Source organism: Lathamus discolor, chromosome 3 (genome assembly GCF_037157495.1).
Source record: "Lathamus discolor isolate bLatDis1 chromosome 3, bLatDis1.hap1, whole genome shotgun sequence".
Taxonomy (NCBI): domain Eukaryota; kingdom Metazoa; phylum Chordata; class Aves; order Psittaciformes; family Psittacidae; genus Lathamus; species Lathamus discolor.
In genome coordinates this window covers 54,954,030-54,967,319 of record NC_088886.1, presented here as the reverse complement: position 1 = coordinate 54,967,319, position 13,290 = coordinate 54,954,030, and the positions used below count along the sequence as shown (strand labels likewise).

At 37.6% G+C, this 13,290-nt stretch overlaps 1 protein-coding gene across 5 annotated transcripts in view; it reads right to left on the bottom strand.

Moving 5' to 3' along the window:
• Nucleotides 1–13,290, bottom strand: part of DENND1B (DENN domain containing 1B) — a 160,815-nt gene that overhangs the window by 145,585 nt on the left and 1,940 nt on the right. For 3 of the 5 annotated variants that reach the window (XR_010611654.1, XM_065675310.1, XM_065675313.1), the window contains exons 1-2: nt 12,743–13,026; nt 11,974–12,038 (exon numbers count right to left, since the gene is read on the bottom strand). Coding sequence is in view for 4 of the 5 variants with exons in the window: in XM_065675310.1 (XP_065531382.1) it covers nt 11,974–12,038; nt 12,743–12,762 (85 nt within the window). In the remaining variant the exon portion in view is untranslated. Of the gene's footprint in view, nt 1–5,529; nt 5,608–11,973; nt 12,039–12,742; nt 13,027–13,290 lie in introns of those variants that run through there. The other 2 variants (XM_065675314.1, XM_065675312.1) reach the window with 2 other exon arrangements.

Sequence of the window (13,290 nt, the reverse complement as noted above, 5' to 3'; positions counted from 1 at the left end):
CCAAATTTTTATCCTGAGTACTTCTCTCTCTTTAGATGGGCTATTGAGCATTTTAAAACTTGGACAGCATATGAAATACAGCTACTGTTCAGCAGAAAGCCAAAATATCTACGGGGTACTCCTTTTGCAGATATAATCTTATAACAACATATCTTTGTTTTCACAGATTACCACAGGGAGTATTCTTCAGTTTACGAGAGTCAAGTGATCATAGAAAGCGCCACCAGCCAAACACCTGGGTACCAGAAGCCATACAAATGGGTTCTGTGAGAGCAAGTGCTGTTACTAAAACTTTTTCTGGGAAATGCAGAGAAAAACAGCATTTCAGAGCTGAGACACCTTCAGTCCCATGTTAGGAGAGTCCAGCAAGCCTACAGATTTAACTGAAGTAATTTAGGGCTGGAAGCAAACTCCTTTTCTCTTTCTAGAGCTTCAAAGCAAGTTGCAGTTTCAGATCTTGCTCATCTATTTAAAATGCATAAAGCAGATCATATACGAGCAGACCAAGTTCATGTTCCTAGGCCACTTAAAGAGTAAGTGCTTGGGATTTGCCCACCTCATGGATTTACTGCCTTTGAACGTAGCGCTGTCCACAGCCAACACCAATTCACTCACCTTTCTATTTCCAACCTTCATCCTATTTCACTTCCAGTGAAAGTTCTGGCAGTTCATTTTTGTTTGACCTGGTCTATCCTGTCCTTCATCATTTTCCCCAACAGTAGGAACTAAAAGGATTTCTGTTGAGTTCACTGTTGAAAACACAACACAAATTCCCTGCAAAGATTATGAGGCCCGATGAGTATTCTCAACAACAAAGTAGCTTGCTACATCCGTCAGTGTCCAGCACTGTCCCACAAAATTGCTTATTTAACAAGAAGACAGTCACCATCACCAGTTGCCAGAGAATTTAAGGCGAGCTTTAATTTACTACAGTTTTTACTGACAGTGAAAAATGTTTTCAGCCAGGCACTTCAGAGGTGATCACTTCAACTATCACAACCAGAATGCAAAAGAATGTATTCCAAATAATTCTTTGGAGAATACAGCACATTATATCAAGACTGAAAAAGAGAATTATCTTTTTAAATTTCTTACTTATTAATTGCATGCGCTAGTTTGACCTGACTTTTTTTTCCCCTTGGCTGACATTTGTAGAAACATTTTTAGCCTAGACCTTGCAAGATGCTAAAGGGCTCTCACCCCACGTAAAAGCAGATGTAAACATATACTTACGTTGTATGGGACATGCCCACTCCCAGAAACTAAAATCTGTTTTTACACAGATGCACCAATTAAAAGTGCCTAATCAAAACTGCAATTGGATGCTCAGAACCTCACCTAACTCGGTTTCCAGTATCAGAAACCTTCACCCGTTCTGGCACACAACCACTGTCATCTCACCTACTTGTGACATAACCGGAAAAGTTCATTAGCTTCAGCTGAAGAAGTAAGCAACTCATCTGCTGCTGGGGAGCTGGAGTCCTTTTTTTATCTGGCAATATTCTTTACAGGGACAAGATACCTAAAATATGAATACCAGCAAAACTCTTTCGTGGACACAAAGGTTTTCAGAATTTCCCATGTGTCACAATACTGTTCACCATTTTCGATTCTATGCATTTTTGCATGATAACAATCTAGCATAATTGTGCTATTTAGAAAAAACTTTACACAAAGTGAAAATGTAATCTAACTCCAAATGTGCAATGCCTTAAAGTGACCATGGCTGACTGGGATCTAACTTTGAGTATTTGGGTTTTAACAAATTAAAAAATTAAAATTTCAAATTTAATTCACATTAAAAGCTAAGTTTCACCCTGTGAACAGAAAACTGGAAGACACCAGTGATGTTGTTGAACACAGTTCCTCAAAAAAAGGACAGGAATTTATAACATAACCCTGACACAATTTGAACACTCAGAGTACCCTGGAGGTCCAAAAGCCACCAGGGAAGATGGCAGGAGAAACTAAGGACATCCCCAGTTTTTCTCAGGTTCCTGAACTGGTAATACACTTATTTTGACAAACCCAAAAAACCTGAAATTAACACTGAGAGATGAAACAACAGCCTATGCTACATTGCGTGGCATGAAAATCCCACCCATTCTCCCTTACCTGACCTGCATGAAAAACATTCTCTGTCAGCTCTGGAAGCAGCCCCACCAGTTGAACGGTGAATGTATCCACAGAGCAAGCCTGTCAGGTGCCACTAGAAGCGGGAAGGATGCTTACCTCACATGCGGCTTTTAGCCATGCTAGCTGTTTGAAGTAAAACACAAACAAGCAGCAAATATACAGTTTAGGAGCCACACGACCTCCAAAGGATAGGAAGAGGATGCATGAATGATCAGCTCCTGCTAGCAAGACTAAATTAGAGTAACTGTTTCTCTCTTGTCACTCTAGAGGCACCATAATTTCACTCCACTATTTTGAACTCATTAAAGACCTCCAGGTGAGTGAGTTTACAAGTCACAGAATCCTTGTCTTTTACCTCTATACTGCTACTTTTTCTTATTTTGCATTTAAAGGGAATATAAACACATTCCCTGTAACATGAAACACTTTTACATTTGCTTTTCTATATTGCATCTTAACCAAATGATATATAAATTATCATCATTGTTCAATAACGCAACTCTATTCCTGGAAACAGCTGCCTTAACATGTTAAGTTTTCCTTTGCAACTTCTAATGGAAATGATGCTGCACCTTATAAACACTATCGGCCTGGCTACTCTGCATCAAGTGCAACTCTTGCAACAGAGTTAAATTCAACATTTAGCATCCGGTATTTAAATACAAAGACAGCAAATTTTTGTATTTGGCCTGTCCTGTATCAGAGCAAAAGAACTGCCTCCTCCCAAAAGCAAACATTTGACTACATCTACACAATGACACCATAACTTTACAATATACAGATGTGTTCTAAAACAGGTTCAACTGGTACAGCAAATAAAACCCTTGATATGAACAGCATCTGAAGTCAGATGAATAGGCATTTCTTGTTCTGTATTAGAAGCTAAGCAGAAGTATTAATCATTCTTTGTGTCACCCTTTCCCATTCTGAAGTTAAGAAGAAATGCAGTGGTAAACCATCTGTGGCAAAATACCTTGGTTATGATGATTATGCCTTTATGATGATTAAAACCTGGCATTAACTAAGACAATTGTCAAATATGGCCTAAAGTAAACATAGAAGCCCTCATTAATATGCTGTTTTCAGACACAAGTTTGTAATTTTACCTAGTTTATAATCTATGTCTGAATACCTGCTCCAATGCATAAAGAAACCAGATCCAAATTCAAACTCCAGGAAACATAATCTAAGGGCGTTGTCCAAGCTTTATTTCTAATTACAGATTTAATACTTGGACAGTACCTTCCAAACAAGGATTAAGAATTCTGCAAAGGAAGACAGTATGACTGTAAAATGCTGCCTTGGCTTTTGCAGCTCAGGAAACACAGATACCGCACCCAAAATCTTGTTCAAGCCCTTTTTCTATCAGCACTTCTGCTTTTTTCTTCTCTTTTCCATATAAAATTCAGGATTATGTTTTAATCTTTTCTCCTAAACAAGAATCAAAAAATATAAGAACTCTTCGTCCACCCAAATTATTCAGTTCAAAACACAGAGCTACAGTTCCAAGACAAATGGAAAAACAAAGACAAACATAAGAAGTTGATGTTTCCATTTGCTTTATTTGTCAGTTGCAAATAATCTTCCATCCCAAACACGTCCCTGTAAATATCATCTTTTTACCTGGATCTTGCAGTTACTGCATGTCAGCCTACCACAAAAACATACAGATTCTTAACACGCTAGTTGCAAAGCAGTGCTGTGCTCCAATCACCCTTACCACACAAAATTATTTTAAGGAACAATAGCTCTTTACTGGGAAAATTTTCTTTGGCCTCAGGGAATTGTAAGCCCTTCATGAACAGTTATATAACTCTTCCCTTTCTAACCCTGGTCGTGTTCTATTTTATCTACAAACAGAAGTATCTATCCCAATAGTTATATGAGGAGCACGTGCATCTACATGTACCTGCATCCCCAGTGGCAGAAGAAAAATAATTCAAAACTACTTCTGTGAACCAGACAGGAAACCCCACACTTCAGCCTCTTCAAGTCAGTGAGACAGAAGCGTCTTATGGCTTTGCAAAAAGCATTTTAAGCCTTAAAAGTTTAACCACTTTTCAAAGCTTTTCAAGCAGATTTTAAATCCTCCATACATGAAAGACAAGCCATTAAACTATATATGAAGAGAGCTAGCAGCATAACATATCTCCTGAAAGAACGATAAACCTCCATGTAAGACAGACTTTTCAGCGTGTGGGAGGGGTGAAGCATGCTTGACATTAGCGTAGAGAAATATGCAGACTCTTTACACTCCTGAATGCAAGCAATTTAAAAGCCTGCAAACTATCCCCCAGGCAGCCATCTCAAATAGTTAAGTACTAAAATGAAACTAAAACAAGCACAGGAACATCAACTTTCATACTGATTGACTACATTACATGATACAGCTTGCTGGCTTTGGCTTATATTCAGTTATATTAATACTAGTATGATCACTCTTGTGAATTTCATTTAAAAATTCTTTTTCTAACAAGTTCATATTTTTATTACTTAACTCAGCATTTTTTTCCCTTTTAATTTCATTGCCCAAAAGCTGATCACACTGCTGAAAGTAGCATATGGCATTACATGAAAAAATTACAGTCAGACAAATGCCTGCAGGGGAATAATTCATCTCTACCAGCACTGATACCACACTGCCTGCCCCCGCGTTACTACAGCTGGAATCTCAGGAGTAGAACAGAGCATGCTGCTCCTCCCAGGACTGTCCTTTGGCTGCTAGGGAGTAGGGTTATCCCTCCTCACTGAGGCCTCTTCTCCCCACTGAAGAATGCAGAGAAGATAGGAGAAAGAGCTTCCTTGCCCCCTTTCTCCAGCAGCCTTCACCCTTCCCCCTCCTACACGCACATATCTGCACCCACCTCCAAATTACACATACATCTAAGAATCTCTAAGCTGAAGGGGAAAAAAAAAATCTGTAGGATATGAGGCACTGAAAAGCAGCAAAATTTTCCTCCACATTTTTGCATCTGTGAAGAGAAGCTGAAAGCTGGAGTGACTGCCCACCATTTCTCAGCCTCTGGAGACTGAAAGGAAAAGGTAAAAAGGATCAAAATGCCAATCTTCATCTTAGATGCAAGAATTATAGTTGCCTTAATTGTTTTTGTTGTCCGTAATTCTCCAACACCCACTCTTTGCTAGTGACAGTCCAAACACACTGAGGAAGACATTGTTCATACCCCGAGGAGCTTGCCAATTAAATAAATTTAAATGAAAGCATTCATTTAGATACAAGTGGAAGGTTTAAAGTTACACAGAAGGTTATAATTTATGAAGGACTTACAGGTATGCTTAGTGTTTGCACACAAGACAGCCTCAGCCAAACTCCAGCACATACATATCTTGCTTTTGTCAAAAAGGAAGAAAGTGGTGCGCAGTCTCAGGGATTACCTGCTTTTGCCCTCAAACCATTTACATAGTCCTCAGCAAAAGACTGTGAAATATTCTGCTTCTCATCAATCAATATCCCTGTAGAGAAACAAGGATTAAATGTCCTCTTCCAAGCTTTTTAGGTACCACATTTGAAAGTTTCAAGAGGAGAAACAAGAAACTGTTGCAGAGAAGTAGCACTAACCTAATTAACAACATACCAGTTAATAAGTTGGAGCAGGGGGGATGTGAATCTTAATGAAACTCCCTTATATACAAAAACTACCTCTACGACGGTCATCAGCCCAGGGTTTGAAACGCCATTGTATAAAGCGAAAAAGCACCTTTACCTTTGTTATTGGTGTAAAATAAATATGGTGACATTATGTTTGAGACTAAAAATCTACAATTAATTATGAAACTTGTGAGAAATCTTATTTAGTTCACAGCAATATATTGTTGCTCTTCATCATTACCTGAAGAACACAGCGCACTGTAAAAGGTTAGAGAAACAACTTTCTGTAGGCCAGTACTTATTTAGTATCCTTTCAGTTAAAACCAAGAGTGACTACAGTTGGTAATACATAAAGATTAAATCAAAAGTTCTAATTGCTCTAAAGAAAAAAATCCTGCAGAGTTCTTCACATATTGCACTGATAGAATTGTCTCTCAACAGGTTCAAGTGACACTCTGCAAACCAAAGTACAGCAGAGGAAATGAGTTATCTGATCAGCACGTTACACCCATGGGCTCAGAGTCTGTGGTTAATAAACAGCTCTCTACAGTGAGGAGAAAAAAAGGAAGAAAAAAAAACAAAAAACCCTTGCTTGCTCTGATCACAATCCTGAAAGCTTTGGAAGACTCTTAATTCGAACCCTACCAAAGCCAGACTGAAATAAGAACCGCATTCATTTTTTTTACTTTTTTAACCCCAGAATCAGGACCTTCCTGGAACTACACATCTTGTTAGTACCTCACAGATCACAATCAGACCTTTTACAAAGAATTGTGCATTTCTAATTCCTGAACTTAATTCAGGCAGTTCTTAACTCCACCAATATACAGTTAACTTAATGAAAAGAAGACTTTTTAAAGAAAAATGATTTAGATATCATGCAACACAAAGATTTATTATCATTCTGGCACAGGCAAGATAAACTACAGCAGTTATTCATGCAATTGAACACAACCTTTTAAACACCTCTACATATCTAGCCCTAGACCTATAGAAGGTTTCCTAGCAATAAAGAGGAAATAGAGACAAAGCAATCAAATTTCACGCCTTGTTTAAACAATTATTCTTTGCTTGAACAGAAAATCAACTGCTATTTCAAAGAGGTTTTCAAGTAAAACTTGGAACAGTCAGGACTAAAACAGTCCTACACCCAAACCTCAACATTCAGCAGTTGAATTCCCCGATATACCTGCACACTCCATAGAGCCTTTTTGTTGCTTTTCGTATGTGTTATAATAAAAGAAAATGAAGGTGCAACAAACAACACTCTCTTAACCACACAAACTGAAACCGATCTGAGTCATCTGCTGAGGAAACCATGGACAGAAATGCCGAAGACTCTATGTCTTTCTACTACTAGCTGCTCTATTTGCATTGCCTTTTGTGTTTGGCCTCTGCAATCCTGTTTTAATAAAATCAATATAGGACATACAGTTTATAAAATCAGTTATATTACCAACTTCATCTTTGCACATTTAATCAAAATCTAAAATTCATACATATATGTGTGTGTGTGCGCATACTGTATATGTATATATTTATAGATACATAGATAAATATGTACTCTTCACATAGATTACACTAGTACTAATATTTGGGACATGTCTTGTGGAAGAGTTCAGAAACATCAACTTTCCAGAAATTCATTTTACTTTTCATGATGGAAGTGCCTGGACAGAAAAAAGAAAAAGGAAAGGAAGAAAATAAATGAATTAGGTGCAGACTGCTATGTTTAGCCAATTTCTAAGCTCAAGCATACCACTTAGCATGAGGTGCAGTATAATTTTCAGGAGACAAGAGACTGTCAGGAGAGGAGTAAAGTTGCTGCAGGTGCAGCTGTCACACAAGCTTGAACCAATAGCATCGTGTAAGACTGTGTACTCAGGACAACTGTAACACTGCATTACTCCTGATACCTAGAAAGAGTGATTCAACCCAAAGTACAAAAAACTTGCATCTTTTACCATAAATCTAAAGAGCAGTGCTCATCCTTAAAATAACACAACAGTTTCAACAACATTACTACCTGTCATCAAGCTGTCCTCTGGGTCTGCAAGTAAAAATTTAATACAGAGGGCCAGCTGGTAATGTTAAAATGGGCACCCATTTTTGCTATTTATTTTTTTCTTGTTCATTAAGAAGTGACATAGGAAAGAGTTACAGAAACCTGCAACCGCCTAGGAGGCAATGTAAAACCTTTTACTATAAAGTGCTACTGACACTGCAAGACAATTTCACCATTAACAAATACTGGGCTGTTAGAACAGCTTAGCACTGATATCCCAGTCACTGAGCAAACTCTGGTGAACAGAAGTTAATTTATCTCCAAGTTTTGCAAGCATTGGGTTATGAATTTTACCAATAAAAAGCTGTCACACTAACTAATTACTGTGTTTCAACATATCATGTTAATCAATGCTTACCTTCCTGACCATGCTGCCAAGGACTGGAAGTTATGTCATAGGCTACAACCTGATTTTGGTCCTAAAGGGATTTTTTTCTCCTCTTTGGAATATATGCCTCAACTGTCTAACTAAATATAGCTGAAATGCAACTTTCAAGGTTAAGCCTTTCACATAGTATAATATCAGAAGCATCATTTAGTCTGAAAATACAGACTAAATTCTGCATTGTTGAGGGAACCATATCCTGTTTTGTGCTAAGGATAGACACTAAGCCCCTCTAATAAGTAGATATTATTTTTTTAACATAACCTGAGTGAAGAATAAACAAAGCTTGACAGAAACAGTAAAAAATGTTACAATTCATGCTATTAGCTCTATTGAGTGCTCAATTGTAAGAATATTTATGTAAAGAGTACCCTTTTTTCTCTCTTGCTCAAAAATAAGAGTTAGAAGATCACTATTCTAGAAATACTGTTGTATACTCTTGTAGTTTAAAACAGAGAACGAGAAGCCCAAAAGGATGATCTAGCCAGTCAGTAATAAAGTATTAAGAAATAAATATTCAAGTATGCAAGCTACACTTGAATGACAAAAACACAGATACCCAATGGGAAAACAAAATTTTGATCCAGCTACAACTAGACATTCTACCACAGCTCAACCCGAAACCAGTTCAGGAGCTACTTACGATACATGAATAGGTAAACTTATTTTAACCTACATGAAACCTCTTAGGTGTTTACATTGAATAGAAACCAATTTTGGAAATAATTAGTGGCATGATTTAACTACACATTTTATTATACATATAAACCTTGCTGCATTTCATGTGCGTATGATCCTTTACAGCCAGAAGAGCACTAGGACTTTGTCAGATGCAAAAAATAAACATTCTTTGTGAGCTATGCTGTAATTAAGAAATTACCTAAAAATACTTTCCCAAAAGCATAATAATTTCAACAGCAAAATTTCTTAACATGTCACATTGTTACAGGCTTATAGTATCCCCATAAAAGCATCATCTTATTAATAGCTACACATGCAGTAGGTAGGCTACCTCAAGCGTTACTTGTTAGAACAGTAACACACTGGCCCAAGGAAATTAAAATGAAGGAGAATGCACACTACATCAAAGCCTGAAAAGAAAAAAACTTAAAGATACATGGGTCACATTAAGGTCTTCCTTTCCCCTAAGTCAGCTTCTCCTGCTGCTCACTCATGCAGGGACATCATAATTTTGTGGCTGTGATATTTCCACGGCAACACTGGTGACAGTGATGTTGCAAATTCAGCCCTGACATAGCTTCAGGATCAAGTACAAGGAGCAGATGGGATGCGAGAGAGAAGCCCTTATTTAAACACAAATCTCTTTCATAAGAAAGAGGCGTGAGCAAAGAAACAGGTGAATGGATCACATTTTCAAGTATGAAATACTCAAAAGATTATCCTAGCATGAAAATCTATTTAAAGGCAAGACTTACAATACAGGGTAACTGTCAAATTTGTTAGGCCTTATAATAAACCAACCTTGAAAGCTCCCTGTTTAGCATGACAAGCCTTGTGCTCCATTTCTGAAGTGGTGGTGAAGACAATACACTTTTGTCCCTTGTGAATTTCCTTTAAATAACTTTAACATTCAGATATATTAATTTGATACATCACTGTGCTCATAATACCATATGTAAATATGACGTGTCAAGCCCTCATCAGAGTGAGTTTGTTAACTGAATTAGATATAATATGAAAGAAATTAAAACAAATCCCAGATGGGTCATCAAGTACAGCAGGAATATTCAGCCAGCACAATCCGATTGTTAAAAGGGGACTGCACTTTTGGGCTGACCTGTGGACTCATGTAAGAATCTATACGGTCTCCAGGAACCTCTCACTAGTTGACACACCACAGACTCCCAACACTTCCAGTCTCAGACTTCCTTTCTGCCTTTGGCCACTGAGACAAACAGCAACTGAGCACAGGTGGGGTAGAAAGGATGATAGCAAAAAAGCAGAATAGAAGAGGGAACACCCTGAATACAGTCACAAATACAGTCTCCACATTAACTCAGGTCACAGTTCAAGAACATACACAGATTTCCTAAAGACACTACTTTCCACAGAGGACAGCTGATGAACAGCACAAAACACCCACCAAGGGAGGCAGGGGAAATGACTATGAGCACAGTTCAGGCAAAGGCAGTCATTCACAGCGCTGCAGGTAACGAGAAGTGGTTTCTCATGGCAGCAGATGCAGAAAGATGCAAAGCAAAAATCAGAAGGCAAAAGGGAGATAAAAACCAAAAAACACAAATTTTTCAAGATGAAGACCTTAAAGGATTATCAACAGTCTAGCTCTCAGGAAGGAAAGAAAAAAAGGGAATAAAATCTTCAGGTTGAAGCTGGGCTTAAGCCAAGATATGAATGAGCCCCCAGGAAGGGATGTCAGGTGGAGGCAGAGAATAAATGCACAATGCAAGAAGGAACAGATCAGAAGTCAAGTAGCTAAGAAGGGTTCACAGACAGCATCTGTGAAATTACTAAGGCAAAAACTGCAAAGGAACAGAAAGTAAAATGTGCCATGATGCAAACCACAACAAAGATCAGAGTTAGGAAAGCCCATCCAATTCCCCAAACCATAACTATGTTAACAGCAAACCAAAAAGCAGGCAATAAAACAAAGGACACTGGCTGGTCACAAATAAAGTGAAAATACCCAAGGGCTGCACCAGGACCAAGATGCCATTCCACAGCTAAATGAACCATCTTATGAAGAGAAGAAGAATTAAAAAAAGCAGCCTGTTGAGATTGTCAGGAAGAGACCTAAAGAACTACCGCTTTCCAGCTTTAACAAAAGGGGTTTTGTAGAAGTCATGTACCCACGACACCACTAACAGAATTGGCAGCTGAAATTTAAAAAAGAAAAAAAAAAGGAATAGTTTGGGGCTATAAACTTCTACAGGCTCCTGACATGTTACAGTGAGTGATAAATTCTGTAAACAGCATTCATCAGCACAGAAGGATAAGAAATATATTCATTCTTCAGATGTAGTTTATTGCTTATAAAATTGTGATTAAGATAGAGCTGTCGCAGACTAACATGACTACAACACAGCCCCAACAAGACTTCTTCTTTCCCTGTGTTCTTCTAAGGCCAACAACCTCAGAGGTGAACACAAACCAAGTTCCCCCAATGGACTTTCTAGAGGTCACTTTAATTTCAGCACTGGCAATACCATCTTCTTTTTACCCAAGAGGAAAAAGGCCTCTCTCAGATAACTCTTGCATTGCCACATCTCTTTTACTACGTGTTTATAGAGACATGAAATTGACGGCTAATATAAGCTCCAGTCAGCACTCATTGCTGTTTATACAATGTGTCGAACCAAAGCAGCCACCAAACATGAGCTAGAAAGACTCTGTTGTTCAGAAAATAACTTACTTTCTCCCTATTACACAGATTAAAACTAACGTTCCAGTAACAGAAGTCAATTGTTCTGCTAAAATCAAATCTTACACAAAATTAACATTCCAAGACTTCAGAACTGCAGAAGATGTATTTCAAGTCCAAGCTTTGCAAATATTTCCCTCAGAACAAAAATATTTTCATAATAGCCAAAATGAAAATGGCTTATAACAATAAAAACCCATGACAACTATAATTTAACACATTAATAGATTCTAAAAGGCAATAAAATAACCACAGTTGCTTTCTCATACAATCCTAATCCAAGAGCAATTCAAAACATAGGATGACACTAGATCAGGATGCGTTTTTTTTTTCCCCCATCTCATTTCCACAAATAAGCATCAATAAGCAGGGTATATTACCTTCATTTTCAGATGTCTGGCATTTTACTTTCAGTACCAAATCAAAGGTACGTTCTGGATTTTCCCTAGAAGAAGCAAACAATTAATTGATTAATCACATATATACTTCAGATTGTATTTCTACTGTGTTATATCTTTTCCATTCTATTTGTACAGAAAAGCATTAAAATACATTAAAATTTCATTAAAATAAAATTAGAAATCAGGTTAGTTCTAAGGAAAAATAGTCACATTTGCCTGTACAGCCTTAGAAAAAAGAATAAGGAAGACAAACAAGCTAAACTGTTTGATTTATTTAAGTGATACTATCACTGCATTATACATCAAATAGCTTTTAAGTCACTCCATCATACCATGGCTAACAGTCAGGAAAAAAAAACGCTACTAAAATCCTTACCAATCAATCTGAAACATATTAATGGAGTCAAGGGCAGCCTTTTCTGGAGCTACATTTTATTTCTACTTAATAGAAATAGCTCATCATTACACTTCCACTGTAATTGCACGAATTCAGCCACTACCCTTTAAATGTATATGATTACTTCCATAACACTGAGAATCACTGAACTGCTTTTTTCACAAGATACTGATCTTTAAATTTAAGGGCTGAATCTCACGCATGATTCAGTGAATGAGAAAACATTAATGCAATAATTAGGAATGGACACAACCCTGAGCTGGCCAAGAGGCTGGAGCCTCCATATCTGCAGCAGCCATCATGGTCAGTATGAAAGCCAGTGCCTCTTTCACCTCCCCAGTAAATACATACCTGTTAATAACAAACTGCATAGGCCAACAGCAATTTACACTCAACCTAATCCCAAACTAAATATTTATTAAAACAGTTCTAAATGCCACTACTCTACCACCCACCTCTCTCTATTTACCAAGCATGCTGCTATTTATATTAAAAACAAGTGGTACAACCGCACCCATATCAATTATCTATTTAACCACATAAAAGGCTCACACTTGAGCTCCCTTCTTGGGTAACGCTCTCTCTGAAGAGAGCTGGAGTTTTAGGTAAATGAGAAAACCCAAGACTTGGTTCCAGGTTTCTAGAATGCTTCAAATACAGCAAGCAGCAAATTAACACCCTGTTGTTTCTTTAAAGAAAGTTTTGAATGAAATCCAAAGGCGGAGCTGGGTAAAATTTCAGCTGTCACAAATTAACTGATTCAGTACATGCTTTCACAGACCATCATCAACTGAGATAGGCAATTATAGTCTAATTCAGGTTATGCAGACATAACCTGCCTGTATCACAATCTTTCTTTGCATCGTATTTTAAAGCATTTAGTTGGGAAAACCCTTTAT